The sequence below is a fragment of the Hevea brasiliensis genome, chromosome 15, assembly GCF_030052815.1.
Source record: "Hevea brasiliensis isolate MT/VB/25A 57/8 chromosome 15, ASM3005281v1, whole genome shotgun sequence".
Classification (NCBI taxonomy): domain Eukaryota; kingdom Viridiplantae; phylum Streptophyta; class Magnoliopsida; order Malpighiales; family Euphorbiaceae; genus Hevea; species Hevea brasiliensis.
Window position 1 is genome coordinate 76,542,575 of NC_079507.1, and position 15,483 is coordinate 76,558,057.

Sequence of the window (15,483 nt, forward strand, 5' to 3'; positions counted from 1 at the left end):
AGTCATAAGCTAATAACCCACCACTTGCATTACATGTATATGAATTTAGCAGATTAACAAGGTTGTTAGCTAGCTAGTCAAAACTCAAAACCAAAGTTTTACCCACCTTAAAATGTATAAATATAAATAAAAAGGGTTTAAACATATAAGTCCAAAATGTCAACTAGCAGATGCAGTACCATAAACAAAATTGAACCAAACTCTAAGTGGGTAAGGCAGGAGTCAGCTCAAGAAGCATTAATCGTCGCAGTTTGAATTAATCACGACATAAAATTTCTTTAGTTCGCAGAATTAGAATTGAGCACTCCATGAATTTATAGTATTTGCATTTGCACTGCCACCTAATTTCCTTTGACATTAATTTAATTGTGGACTTCCATATCATATCTAGATTGGACAAGTTTCCATGAGTTTTATTTTCTTTAATCTTTAACAAGGTTTTGTTTAGTGGCTCACCAACTGCTGGTTAGAAGTCCTGACAAGCTGCAAATCTCAAATGACAGGCACGAGGCCCTAATTGTGGTTCTGATTTTTATAAGCCACAAGCCTAGGCCCATTCATTTTCCAACCTAAGGAGCCCAACTTGGTTCTCTTTGGACTTGGGCACCCTAAAATGTCGAATAAGATGGGATGGCTCTTGCTATTAATATTTCAAGTTGTTCAATACCTGCATTGAAACGCGTTGGACTGTCACTTTTTTTTTTTGAGAAATTAAAACGAAACGGCATTATTTTACAGTCCGCCAAGTTTTTATCACGCAAACGCAGGCATCACAGTCTTTTTCTTATTTGATCTATTAACTTTTCCTAGTCTTCACTCTCCCAAGGAAAGGCGAGAGAAAAGCGTGACAAAAAATTCATGAACTCCACCTCTTCTGCGCCTCTCCTGCTCCTTTCCTAAATCCAAACATTAATTTTTCCATTCTCTCTTCCTCCTTTACAACAAAAACCTTCTCCGCTATTTTATTTTCTGATTTTTTCACTTCACTGTTCCCTTCATTTTCTCCGATTATACCCAAATTGCTCAACTCGGGCCTTGACTCCACCCTCCAAAAACTTTGATCGATTCTTAAAGCTCCAAATTACACGGTGTGGTTCATTTTAATTTTCTAGGAATCAGGGCGTGAGTTAGTTGAGTCAACCCTGAGAAGATGTTTTTCACCGGTGATCCAACTACTCGGAAGCGAGTTGATTTGGGAGGCCGGAGCTCGAAGGAGAGAGACAGAAAGAAACTTCTGGAGCAAACTAGATTGGAGCGAAACCGCCGGTTGTGGTTGCGGCAACAGAATGCAGCTGCAATCAAAATTCAGGTTAGGTTTCTCTTTATTAAGACTTTTTGCTTTTTGTTTTATGAACTCTAGCGTTATTATATTTTACGTCTACTTGCTAGTATAATTGATGAAAGCTTTTTGTTTATCTTCTGAAAGGAATATGTATGGTTTGGACTTGAAAACTTGGTTCTTAATGTGTACATTGTCACATTTTAATAACAATGGTGTTCTTTAGGTATGGATTCTATTTAATTTTGTATTTATGGGTATAGGATTGGAAGGATTCCAAAGTTTGTGCGTTTTGTTATCAATTAAGTTCCATTGGGGAGTTATGACTGTTGTGAATATTTGATGGTTTCAGCTCAGCTTTGATGTGTAGCAATCTGGTTAGATACTTTTAACTTGCTTTTGTTGGGAATGGAAGAGTATTGGTTACAATGAATGGAAGAGTATTGGTACAACGATCACCTTGTGATGGTCAATTTATTTTTGATAAATGTGTCAACAAGCTTTTGAATAGTGTAGAAATGTGATGCTTTGGTGGCAAGACGAAGTGATTCGTGGCCCCAGTTTGTGCAGTGACCTCTAGCAAGGATTCATGCGGAAGATCGTGAGGGAAACTACATTCAAGGGACTGAATTTTTTTTTTTTTTTTTATTGCAAAGCAGTTTATTTGCGTTGATTGTGGATGAATGTTGTGTAATGTGTAGAAAATTACATGTGTTATGGTACAAGAGAAAAAAGAAGCAGCATATGTCATCAAAATCATTATGCAGAAATAACAAGTAAGAGGACAATTAACATGTGTTTTGATTGGCAACAATTAACATGTGTTTTGGTTGGCATTGTACATATGTTACACAATTCAGTCTGAAGAACACTAAAATAAGTAAAAGGACTTCAAGCTGATTGGCCATGGTAGACGTCTATATCTATCATCTTATTTTCTTTATGTCTTAGGGCTCATAGCTGTCTCTTCTTTCAATAAGAAGGTCATGATGCTTTTCAATCAGGTGAATGCAAATGAAAAATTATCAAGTTTACTCATTCCAGTGATTCTTACTGGTTTAAATGGAGAAAAATAAATGTGTGGTTTTTGTTTCTTTATCAGGCTTAAAAAATTAGATTAAGCTTTATGTATGTACCCTAACTAAATCGAACAGGTTTATGTTGCAAGATAGAAAATCCATGGCAACTTGAAACACTGTATTCGTAATTTTTCAGAGCTATCATTAGATTGGACATAACCTACATCTCATTCACGGTGTATCAAATCTAAAATACATGCAGCTTGAATTAGTTGATTGAAACTTTCATCACGAGTAGAATTTTAGGACTTGATTATGCATTTATTGCAAATGTTGACTAATTAATAACCACAGAAATGCTTTAGAGGGAGAAAGGCAGTGGAAGCTGAGCATCATAAGGTGCGAGATCAATTCTATGGAACCTATGGGAAGCATTGCCTAAATATAGACAGGTAGCACCATTGTATCTTTATCCTAATTTTAGGAAAATGCATTTAACCATTGTCCATCTCTAATGGTCATTACATGTCTGATGTGCTAACTGGATTTTTCCACTTTAAATTGTCTTTGCATCTAGGCATTCTTTTGGTCCAGATTCAGAGTTCCTACGTGATCTATTCTTTTTCTTCAATGCACAAAACAATGGTGATTTTACTGTCCTTACGGAGACCTGCCGATTGCTTTTGCAACTCTTTCGAGACAATGGTATCTATGCTTTTCATCAAACAACTTCTTTATGAATTCTTACTTGTTTGATCGCTTCCTTTTTCCCAAGACTTCTGTCTGCTCTGTAAAGAGCTATGTCATAGGATATAGTGTTTTTTTCATTCCCAACTATATTACTAATTTATTATAGTTTGATATACTTTGCTGCTGATTGCATTTTTGTTAGTATTAACAATCTGTCATTGTGGAACAGGGGATATCATTAGTCTGTTTGGTGGTGTGGATTATGTAACCACTCATGCTTTGGTGGACTATAGGGTGAAACAACTTGCATTCTACTGTATTCAGGCTGTATATCATAATAGGTTAGTTCCACCAATACCTTGTTCAAAATATTTCTCAAAATTTTTGAGTAGTCAACAATACTGAATTTGGTTGTCTGTTGCTTGCTGAAGTTTAACTTGATTATTTGGGTCTAGTCTTAGCACTTAGTTTGTGAGAGGCATCCAACTGTATGATTTATTTTCATTTGAAGTTGCTATTTTGGTAATGCTTTTGATTATAATAAATGAAGAGCATAGATGTTCAATTCTGGAAGTTCGAATTGTATTTATGTCCTTTACAAATGTTCTTGGTTAGCGGGCATTCTTTGTTAATCTGTTGTGAACTTTTGATGCTACCCGACTTTACTTTGATAAGCAAGGCATTATATGGAGTTGTTGCATGAAAGGTATTGTATGTGCCATGTTTTTATGTATATCATTTAGGGATATTGATTGACTTGATTATTGTGGTGGTCTCCTTTAAGCTGGGGTAAATACTATAAATGTTTAAATGGCACAGTTATATTGAATCGGTAAAGGTGCTTTTCTAGAATATATTTTACCTTTTGTCTTTTCCTTATTTTCTGCAGTTTTTTATTTTTCTTTTATGCATGTAGTTCTAGGCTATCTAATTTTACAGTATGCTCAATTAGTGTAATTTTTTTCTTGAATGATGCTGCGAGGGCATTTTTTAGTGTTATCTTTATGTTCAAGTTGTTGTGATGCAAGTGTTGCTTATGGGGGCATTGCATTTTGGATCAGAGAACAGTTGAAGGATCAACTATTGATGACACCCTGGGAATCTAGTGAACCAGCAGTTCTCTTGTTGGAAGTTGTAGTTTTTTTGATAGATCAAAAGCTTCCATGGGCATGTAAGATTGTTGGTTATCTATTGCAAAGAAATGCCTTCACTCTATTTAGAGAAATTGTTCTTGTGGGGAAGGTATCCATCTAATTCCTGAAAACTTTCTTTTGCTTCATGATTTGATGTTGTTAAATTCAGTCTGGAAGTATTTGATACAAAAGGGACACAAACTGCTAGGGCTTGACCCTAACTTACTACATTAGGGCACTTGACCATTGGGCTACTAGCTCAATGGCAAAGTACGCTCTTTGTTGTAGGAGAACAATGGATTTAGGTCCTGCATTGCATTGCACTATTCCAATTCTTCATTCCTTTTTGTTTCTACAATGATCATCAATGTCTTTAGGCTTTTCTTCGACCTTTGTATGATGATCTTTTTAATTAACATTGCAAAATCTTCGTTCTTGCTTTATATCTGTATGGTTATCATGTTTCCTCTAGTCTGGAGTTTCATAGTGTTCATGCCCTTAATGATGTGCAGGAAAATAAAATGCCTAGCAGTTGTATTGGAAAAGTATCTTCACTGGAGCACATGCTTTCTATGATGATTTCCCACATTGGTCAGAAGCCATGTATTTGCCCACATACTGATCCGCAATGTAGTTTCTCCTCTCAGATGCTGACAATTCCTTTCTTGTGGCAGCTTTTTCCAAGCTTAAAAGAGGTTTTGTTTTTTGGTTATTTTTTCCCTAATATTCTGGTGGCAGGCTACATTTCCTGATTATTTCAACTTTTTTTTTCGGTTGATCTTGTTCCCTAGAATTTGTGTATTTTGCCAATGCATTTCTGTTTTGGACATTTCTTAATGTTCTCTTCACTGTCATTTGTTTGAAATTATAGAATTGTTATACATTATAATTGTAGTGACTTTTCTGAACCAGGTTTTTGCAACTTGGGGGCTGAGCCAACATTACGTTCATCAGATGGCACTATGTGTGCAGGGCCATGCTAATGTACTTCCCAATGATGTTTCAGCAAAATATCCTGGTTATGCCTGTCTTCTTGGAAACATGTTAGAAACTGCAGGAGTTTCTTTGTCTCAGCCTGATTGTTCATTTGAGATGGTGAGGAATTCTTGAAAATCTGAGTGGCTATGCATTCATACATGCGCGCACGCGCGCGCACTCACACAGAGAGCAGGAACTAACATGTTTCTCTAATTATGAAACTTTCCATACTCCTCTTCTTAACTGACATTTCTTTGTCTTTATCATTAGTTATTCCTTTTTTAGCTTACTTGATATTGGTTGCTGTTTTGTTTTTTATCGGAGTTGCTTAGTTTGTTAGTTTCTTAAGCTAACTTTTATAGATTTTGAAGCTAATTTTCATTCTTTTATTTATTTTAACTAGGCCATAGACCTTGCAGCAGTTACAAAATTCTTGTTGGGGACAATTCCTCCCATAAAATCATCAAGTCGGGAAACTAAAGAAAGTATGCATTCTGGACTTTCTATATTAATTTTGTATTTGGTTGTTCTGCTCAATGTGGATTAAATTTACCATTTACCATTATTTTTAAGCTGCTTGATTGAAATGTATAAGTACATGTAACTGCTTTTCTTCAGGTTCTACACTGGGTGAGGAAGATGCCACTCAGCCTGATGAGATGGAAATAGTTTTGAATAGAGATTTGGAACAACAAATAACCAATGCTATAGATTCACGCTTTCTTTTACAGTTGGTAAATTGCCAGTTTGACAATTTCTATTGGTTTATTTCTAACAAGTAAAGCAGTATTTATCCTTTGAATCTAGGTCACTGAGCAATAATTAGGAATTTTGTTTTGGAGCAGACAAATGTTTTGTTTGGAGGAATTTCACTCCTCAGTGGTTCTCATTATGGCCTGGATGAAAAAGAGGTTACAGCCGTTGGTGCTGCATGTGCTTTTCTTCATGTCACTTTCAATACCTTACCGCTTGAAAGAATCATGACTGTACTAGCTTATAGAACTGATCTAGTTCGAGTGCTTTGGAATTTTATGAAGCTGTGTCATGAAAAGCAGAAATGGTCATCCTTGCCTGAGCAGTTATCTCATCTTCCAGCTGATGCGCCTGGCTGGTTACTGCCTCTGGCTGTTTTTTGTCCTGTATACAAGTATGATTGTGTAATTTTGGTTGTTTCAGTTTCTTCTGATGTTGGTATTTGAATTGTTTTTCTATTTTTTGGTTTCATTTACATATTCCTTTTCAATGTTACTGTCATGTAGCTTTTCTGGACCCAAGTAGGGTTGACATTATTTTAAAATTGTTGGGCCTGGCCCAAGCAATAAAAATATTAATATTTTGTTAATCAGGTATGATATAAACTTAAATTTCAAACCCAGCCCATCTTTGAGTGGGCCTCTATTGGGTTGGGGACCCCTGCTCAAGCCTCACATTTTTTTCAGGCCAACCAGGTCCCTCTGGGCCCATGAATTAGTCTAATCTCCCCCTCATTCTCATTCTCTTACATTTCATGGAAGTGGATATTTCTTACTCTTATCATTGTTCTACAGGCACATGCTTATGATTGTTGATAATGAGGAGTTCTATGAACAGGAGAAGCCACTATCGTTGAAAGATATCCGATGCCTAATTATTATTCTGAGACAGGTAATTTTTTGCAGATGTGAAACTAGACTGTTACTTTCATTAGTTTGTAACTTGGTAGGAACCTATGACTTAGCAATGTTTAACATGTGATATTTACAATTATGTTTGTTGCATTTGCAATTCTCTGCAGGCCCTATGGCAACTCCTATGGGTGAATCCAATGGTTCATAACAATGTGGTGAAATTGGTTACGAACACTTCTGCTTATAAGCGGAACTCAGTTGAATCTATCAAACACAGAGTTAGCGTTGTAGCTTCTGAGCTCCTCTCTCAGGTACTTGTTGAATTTCTAATTTCTGGAGACTGTTCTGTCTTGTTATTTGTATGCAATTATTGGTTTTTATTTTTTAGTCTACTCTAGGTGGAATCCATGAATATTTTTCACTGAGGTAATATGCTTTGTATTGTCTATTATCTTAAATAAAATGTTATTGTAGTTGCAAGATTGGAACAACAGACGGCAATTTACACCACCCTGTGACTTCCATGCTGATGGTGTTGATGATTTCTTTATTTCTCAGGTAAGCATCTTCAATGCTTCTTTTGGACCCCCACTGAAAAACAAAAACGTTCTGTTGCTGGTTTTCTTACATTTGTTTTTTCAGGCTGTAATATATGGAACCAAAGCAAATGACATATTGAAGCGAGCTCCATTTTTGGTACCTTTTACAAGCAGGGTTAAGATATTCAATGTAAGTGATACAAGTTGTCAACTTGGATTGGAGTAACTGAAATTGTGAGAAATGGAGTTAGAGTGGGCATTATTGCCCTCACCCATCCCCTCCTCCTACCCATCCAGTGATCCATTTATCTATTTTTCCATGGGCTACTGTCAGTCAGATGTCCTAAATTCTGTCTGATATATGGATCAGTTATGAACATTGAAATTTTTCTTGCAGTCACAATTATTGGCAGTGAGGCAAAGACATGTGGTGGATGGTGTTTTCACAAGAAACAGATTCAGAATTCGACGGGATCGTATTCTGGAAGATGCTTATAACCAGATGAGTGCATTGTCTGAAGAAGATCTTCGAGGATTGGTATGTTTATTTATTTATCAGAAGCTTCTGTTTTCAGTTGAGAAAATTATGGTTTCTAGTATGATCATGGTTTGCTCACACACAGATCCGTGTAACATTTGTCAACGAGCTTGGAGTGGAGGAGGCTGGTATTGATGGCGGTGGAATTTTTAAAGATTTCATGGAGAATATTACTCGAGCAGCATTTGATGTGCAGTATGGGTTATTTAAGGTCTGAAATTCATGAATTGTGACATTATTGTGTGCCTCTCTCTCCCTCTCGCACATGCGCACACACGTGCACACTGGCACACATACACAGTCACATTAAATTGAACACACACACGCACACACATGATAAAAAAACCTTGGGGCTATGCATGGTGAGTGGTGACACCCTAAAACATCTCAGATGCACACATGGCCATATTTCTATGAATGTGTTTTGACCCGATAAATCATTGCTTTCTTGCTTCTTTTTCATATATGCTAAGTATGTTTTGTTTGCTTCACAATTTCTCTGCACTTGGATTGGTATAATCTCTCTGTGTCTCTCCCTCCCTCCGTCCCTTCCCCACATTTGCTTGCGATCCAATGGCTGGTGGTCCCTCCCTTAATCAGTAATCACTCCTGCTTGATGTTCCACTCTCAAACCCCTCCTCAGTGCTTTGTTTACATGCAGAATTTTTTTTTTTCTGAAAAAAAAAAGCTTATTTGAGTGCTGATTTTAGATTGTAATGCTGTGTTGTTTATTTATTAACTTTTTGCTCGCATGGTACATCCAGGAAACAGCAGATCATCTACTCTACCCTAATCCTGGCTCAGGAATGATTCATGAACAGCATCTTCAGTTTTTCCATTTTCTTGGAACTCTTCTTGCAAAGGTTTTGAATTCTCCGTACTTCTATATTTTATATCTTTCTCACATAATATCGTGGTTTCATGATTTTTTATGGCTTGAAGATGAACTGCTTGATGTCTTTACGTGAATTAATTTCTATCACAAGCATTTGAAGCTGTCTATATCATTTACTCTGGGATGGCACTAACTATTAACCAACTGTATGATTTTCCATCACTCCATTGTTTGTTTATTTAGTTTGATAGTATTGTGAAGAACAGAAACCTTATTTATGTGTTTGTCTTCTTAATTTCTGCTTATACCCAACATGGTGACGCTTTTATTGGATTCTACCACGTTTTTTTAACCAATTCAACAGACTCACAATAAATTGTACACACACACACACACACACTAATGTGGAGATTATTACAAATAATATGTCTGCTAACCTTATTCATGTAGTCAAATGCTAGACGTTAGAATTAGACATTTTTTGGTTTTAAACAGGGAGTTCTCCATGTTTTTACGGCTCTCCATTGCTGTATTTATGTGGCTGTTTCATCATTCATTTGAAGTTGGAATACTGTACTTTGAGTAAATCAGTTTAGAGCATCTTTGATAGTCTTTCACTGTAAAATTCATTGTGGTGTGAGCATGTGATTATTTTTGGTGTTGCCAGTTTGCTATCAGTTGGCTGAAAACACTGCTACTATCTTCTTATCCGTACTTCGATCCTATTTTTGATTCAACATCTTTGTATTTGCTGATGGTTGGTCAATAGTAAGGTTTCTTGTAAAATGTTTCATTGTGTGTTTGAAACACGGAAATAGCCTCTGCAACATCTAGTGAAGGCTGCTTTCTCAGAACCTGCAGTGGCAAAAACTTGTGTGCTTGGCTTGTCTTTTTTTTAATGTGGATCTGAAACTTTGCCTTTGTAGTTGTGTAACTGGCTTTTAAATTTATGCTTCAGATTGTACATTGTAGCCATGTGATTGTTTAGTTTCTCTGCTTTCTGATTACATTTTGTAATGATGCTATGTTTTCTTTGTGCAGGCTATGTTTGAGGGTATTCTTGTTGATATACCATTCGCTACATTCTTCTTGAGTAAATTAAAACAAAAGTATGACTTCCGATGCTTTCTATTCTCTATATTCCATCAGTTTGCATGTGTTTGTGCTAACGTCCGCCAATTCCCTACTTGTGTGTTTATGTGTTTTCCGTCAGTTTTGGATTTCATTTTACATTGTTTGGTCGCAAGTTAATCTCTTAGCATGTTGTGTTGAGATGTTGGCACTAGACTGATGCTGCTGAATGTGCTATTGCAGAGTTTTAATCACTGTGATACTGTTAGAATAGGAATGTAAATGTGTTCTTCAATTAAAAAAGGGAATGTATGGATGTGTTGACTAATTAGGGCTGTAATTAGTAGATTAAATCCCTGTAATTAAGGGATTCCTTGATTAGGATAATTATGTATAATTTCCTTTATAGGTTCATAGAAACTGTATACATATCCATAAAGGCTTGAGCGGATAATTAAGCTATTTTCTTCAAATTTCTCTTTTTTCCTGCTCTTTTAAAGATACTTTTGGTGGCTGATGTAGAATAGTTTTGTCTAATAATGCCTTTTAATATACTTTTAACATTTCTAGAATCATTGTGATGTAGAGCCAATGGGGTATTGGGGGATTAGGGGTGAGAAACAGATTCTCAAATTGAAGAGAAACACATTCTCATTTATTAGCTCAAAGCAATAGTCAATAATCATGAAAATCTCTATATATGTAGAGATCCTCGGCCCTATTTATATGAATGATCTGTAACATTTTTGCTGCCCTAATTACATTACGATTGGGAATTGAGGAATCACAATGTACAAAGCAAATAAAACTTCTAACTTCTAAATAAAATAAATTACTATTTCTTATACTTTTTCCTAAAATAAGTGGTCCTAATATCTGAAGAATTTACAAACTGATATAGAAGAAGAAGAAACCTAAGCATCTACATAATTTGTTTCTTTTCCTTTGTTTCTTGATAATTTGTTTTTCCTTATCCTTTGGTTTCTTCTTTTTCTAAATCACATTGTCATCAAATTTCCTTAGAAGCTTGATATAAATATTGCAGTATGATTGCTATTGTTTATATCATAAGGATCCATATCATGAGAGATGACTAAATTATACGCTAGCCTTCAACCTACCGCAACTTTGCTCCTTATTCTAGGCTTGGGACCGGTTATGTTTTGCTAAGCTCACATAGGCAAGATTGGGACTAAGGCTTAGTTGTTGTTGTTGACTACTTTTCTGTGGTGCATGCTGATTATAGCGTGGATTAAATGAGCTGATAAAATCACTATTAGTCAATGTTCCTTGCTGTGGATATATCTTCATTGCTGTAAATTTATTGGTGTCATTTACATTTATTTGTATTTGTTGGTTGATCAGGTTCAACTATCTGAATGACCTGCCCTCGTTGGACCCAGAATTATATCGTCATCTTATTTTCCTAAAGGTACATTTTGCTTAAACTAAGATTTTATGCTTCTACCGTGGATTCTTTTAAATTAGAGCCCTCTCCTTTTACACACCAACACATGCATATGTTTTGCACTTATCCTTACTCTTATTTTTGTTTTTGACAGCACTATCAAGGCGACATTTCTGAGTTGGAACTCTACTTTGTCATTGTAAATAATGAATATGGAGAGCAAACAGAAGAGGAGCTCCTTCCTGGAGGAAGAAACTTGCGTGTTACTAATGAGAATGTTATTACATTTATTCATCTTGTATCAAATCATCGTTTGAATTTTCAGGTATTCCAACCTTTCATTTTTAGTTTATCTAGTTCATTACAGTTTTATCTTGGAATATCTTTCATCATATGATCATGTTACAATATGAATTAAAATTTCAGATACGCCAACAAAGTTCTCATTTTTTGAGGATTTCAGCAGCTTATACAGAAAGATTGGATTGATATGTTCAATGAACATGAACTTCAGGTATTCAGCTACTTTATGTATAAATCATTAAATTGTGCTATCTTTCAGGAATTCAATTTGCTCATCAATCAACATCATAGTTAACTACAGTACAAATCTTTCACATTAGTGAATTGATTAGTCTCCATTTCTTAACATGGTAAAATGATGTGGTAATTACAATTTGTTCATCAAACAACTCAATTTCTGTTGTAGTTGCAAGTGAAGCACAATATTGCAATGACATGTAAAAAAGTGTTATGCCCAAGAGGTGCATGCATCATGCACAATGCTTCGAAGTGCATATGTTAGGATTTAAATTCTCTAGTTCTTAATGAGAGCATCTTTTTGTGTTCTATGAAAGCTGAGCTACTAGTAAGTAGCCTACAAAAGCCAATTCTAAATTCATAGCAATCTTAAGTCTTTGGTATAGCAATCTTAAGTCTTTGGTGTAAAGGCGAAATCTGATTAGACAAATGTAATAGTTAGTTGCAACGCACTCGGACTATTCATTTGTTTTCAATTCAATTATCCTTCTGTTACTAATGCATGGGATAATGCCTTTTGACCGCCATAACTGTATTGAATGGTTGTTTTTATTTATTTTACATTTTTTTTCTTTGGAAAATGGAGGAGGGGTGCTCACTTATTTTCTGCATTTACTTTGACCCATTGGTTTTGTTTACAGCTCCTGATATCAGGTTCCCTTGAGAGCTTGGATGTTGATGACCTTCGTCTTCATGCCAATTATGCAGGGGGTTATCACGGTGTAAGTTATTTTTTTCATTTGTTTTGAGTATCATTTGTTTTGAGTAGCGAAGCTCTGATGGAATTGGGAAACAATATGTACTGTTATTTTTTAAACTGTCAGCTCAAATGTATTAGTTAGTATGAGTCCTTGGAATTCAATGCATTTTGTTCTTTTTCTTATTGATTGAAAGAGAAACAACATAAACTATATAAGAAAAATGTGAGGGAAATGGCAGGAAAAGAAATGCTTTGGGTCCCTATATGCACTATTACCCTCCTGATTTTTTCAAATGGAATTCTAATTTTGAATTTCCCCTCTTTTCATTATCCCAGTTTCATCCCAATAAAATAAGTATCTATACTTTGGTGGATGATCAAAAGTGAATTGTAATTTGTGTTTTTGCTGTTGAGATACTTATTTTATTGTTTCTTGACAGGAGCATTATGTCATTGAGATGTTCTGGGAGGTTCTCAAAGCCTTTTCACTGGAAAATCAGAAGAAATTTTTGAAGTGAGTCTTTTACCTATCATTTTTTGAGTGTTTATGTATATTGCTGTCTAAGTTATCAGTTTTTAATCAGTTTGAGAACAAACTCCAAGACGATATAACTAGAAAGACTCTTTTAGGTTTGTGACTGGTTGCTCGCGAGGACCACTTCTTGGATTTAAATACCTTGAGCCATTGTTTTGCATACAGAGGTAAGAGTTCTGCCAAATTTAGTTGAGAGGTCCAGAGAGATGCTGAGGTTGATCTAAGCCAATTGGTTAACAAAGTGCTTATAATCGTATGTTGGAAATTCTTATTCTGTATTTTCTTTAAATTTTAATCTACTGTTGATTTTTTTTTGCCTTTTTTTTTTCCAGGGCTGCTGGCAATGCTTCTGAAGAAGCTCTTGATCGTTTACCAACATCAGCTACTTGTATGAATCTTCTAAAGCTTCCACCTTATAGGAGGTTTGTCCCTGTTCATTGGTTAAGATTTTTATTTTGAAATTTCTGCCATTTTAGGGGAGATAACGGACAGTAATGCGTCAAACCATGTAAATTAGCTAAGCGGTTACAAAGATAAAAACATTGAGCAATTATAGGGCATTCTAGGATGGGTAACACTCTTGGTTTTGCCCTGAAGTTTTACATTATACTCCACTCAACTAAGCCTTTATCTCAAGAATTTGGGGTCGGTTATATGGATTTCCATTGTAAACTATTTTGGGTTAAATCCTCGGAAATGTGTAATGCTTCTAGGTTATGTTGTACTGCTCTCCTCCAAGTTAGTTTATGTCTACTGTTTTTTTTTTCTTTCTATCCTCTAACCTAACGTGCTCTACTCGTCTAACTGAAGCCTCCGTATGTCTACGCTTCACATGACCAAACCACCTCAATATCCCTTTCCTCAACTTATCCTCAATTGGCACCACTCCTACCTTTTCTCTAATACTCTCGTTACGGACTTTATCTAGTCTAGTATGACCACTCATTCACCTTAACATTCTTATCTCCGCAACTCTTATCTTAGACACATACTACTCATTCAATGCCCAATACTCACTACCATATAACATGGCCGGTCTTATGGCTGTACGGTAAAATTTTGCTTTCAATTTATTGAGAATTTTGCGATCACATAAAACTTCCGTGGCACTTCGCCACTTCAGACATCCGGCTTTAATCTTATGACTAACATCCTCCTCACATCCCCCATCTACGTGAAGGATTGAGCTGAGATATTTAAAGTGATTACTTTGAGGTAGTACCACTCCATTCAAACTAATTCCTTTACTATCACCAGTTCAGCCTTCACTGAACTTGCAATGCATGTATTCTGTCTTCGTTCTATTTAACTTAAAATCCTTTGACTCTAGAGTACTTCTCCAAAGTTCTAGCTTTCTATTGACTCCTTCTCGCGTCTCATGTATCATAACTATATCATTTGCAAACATCATGCATCAAGGGATATTCTCTTGTATATGTTTCGTCAATTCATCTAAAACTAATGTAAAAAGGTAAGTTATATATTATAGCAAAATTTGGCACTGCACTTATATTTTATTCAATGAAGTTAACTGTATAGATAAGGCATTCTTTCATAATTTAGGTTTTGAAGCAGTCATCCTTTCATTTACAGACATTAGTAATTCTCTTATCACATGTTTATGGTAACAGCAAACAACAACTGGAAACAAAATTGCTCTATGCTATAAATGCGGAAGCTGGTTTTGATTTGAGCTGATAGATTATCTGGATAATACCAAGTCGAGAAAACCAATCTAGTGACTTTGTGATGGTCATCATAATCCATCTGATGCTGAGTCTCCAGGACCACCATCAAGAGCGGTGCAGGAGGCAAAAGATTTATGGAAAGCCCAGAGTGAAGGTTAATTATTACCAAGAAGTTCGACTAGTACAATAAATGAAGGCACGGTAGTATAACATTTAGATTATATGCAATGTGATGGTCAATTTTCTGAATGGGTTTCAAATGTACATATGTGGGGACATCTGCAGCAGAGCCGATATAGTGTTTGTAAAGTTAGTACACAGTCCTGGTAGAGCAATCAATGGTGGAGCTGCCACCAGTTCAAGTGCTGGTAGAGCAATCAATTGGCAAACTGTGTCTTTGTCTGAATTTCCTCGAATAACATCTGTAAATGAGAAAGATTAGTCTTGTGATTTAGGTCCTCCCAAAAGCTTGGTTGTGTACAGGTTGGTTTTTTTGGGTCTTTTTAACAAATAATTGGTATCATCTATCACTGAGGTATGTATTTGCCTGTAATTGATTGACAGAACGAATGGGAGGAAGCTCTGTTGCCTCTTGGTTAGTTGGAAGTCGTTGACGTCGATGGATGCTTTCTTTGTTTTTGTGCAATTCAATGGGAATATTTTAATGTGCATTGTTTTGTTGGAAGTCATGAGATATTGAAATATGTTTTGGGTAACCGGGATCACTTACCTATATCTATATAAATATAAAAAAAAATTAGTTTTAAAATAAATTTCACTAAAAATTAACATGCGACGCTTCGTTATATTTTTTTCATATTTGTTTATGTTGCTCTTATGTTTCTAATAATTTTAGGATATCAATTGATGATAGATCTATAAGGCATTTAATAATAATAAAGGTTTATAATAGTAGTTATAAT

The 15,483-nt window shown here is 35.5% G+C and overlaps 1 protein-coding gene across 1 annotated transcript; it reads left to right on the plus strand.

Annotated features, from left to right (window-relative positions):
- Positions 1 to 753: 753 nt before the first annotated feature.
- On the plus strand, positions 754 to 15,245 carry LOC110669055 (E3 ubiquitin-protein ligase UPL6). Its single transcript, XM_058135866.1, is given in 27 exon segments — positions 754 to 1,309; positions 2,653 to 2,750; positions 2,876 to 3,003; positions 3,218 to 3,329; positions 4,050 to 4,230; positions 4,634 to 4,816; positions 5,034 to 5,216; positions 5,503 to 5,584; positions 5,718 to 5,833; positions 5,945 to 6,246; positions 6,647 to 6,743; positions 6,874 to 7,017; positions 7,181 to 7,264; positions 7,349 to 7,435; positions 7,643 to 7,783; positions 7,869 to 7,994; positions 8,548 to 8,646; positions 9,660 to 9,727; positions 11,055 to 11,121; positions 11,252 to 11,422; positions 11,524 to 11,549; positions 11,551 to 11,611; positions 12,279 to 12,359; positions 12,778 to 12,851; positions 12,968 to 13,039; positions 13,205 to 13,294; positions 14,504 to 15,245. Coding segments are annotated over 27 exon segments (3,099 nt in total). The 5' UTR covers positions 754 to 1,150; the 3' UTR covers positions 14,571 to 15,245.
- Positions 15,246 to 15,483: the final 238 nt, after the last annotated feature.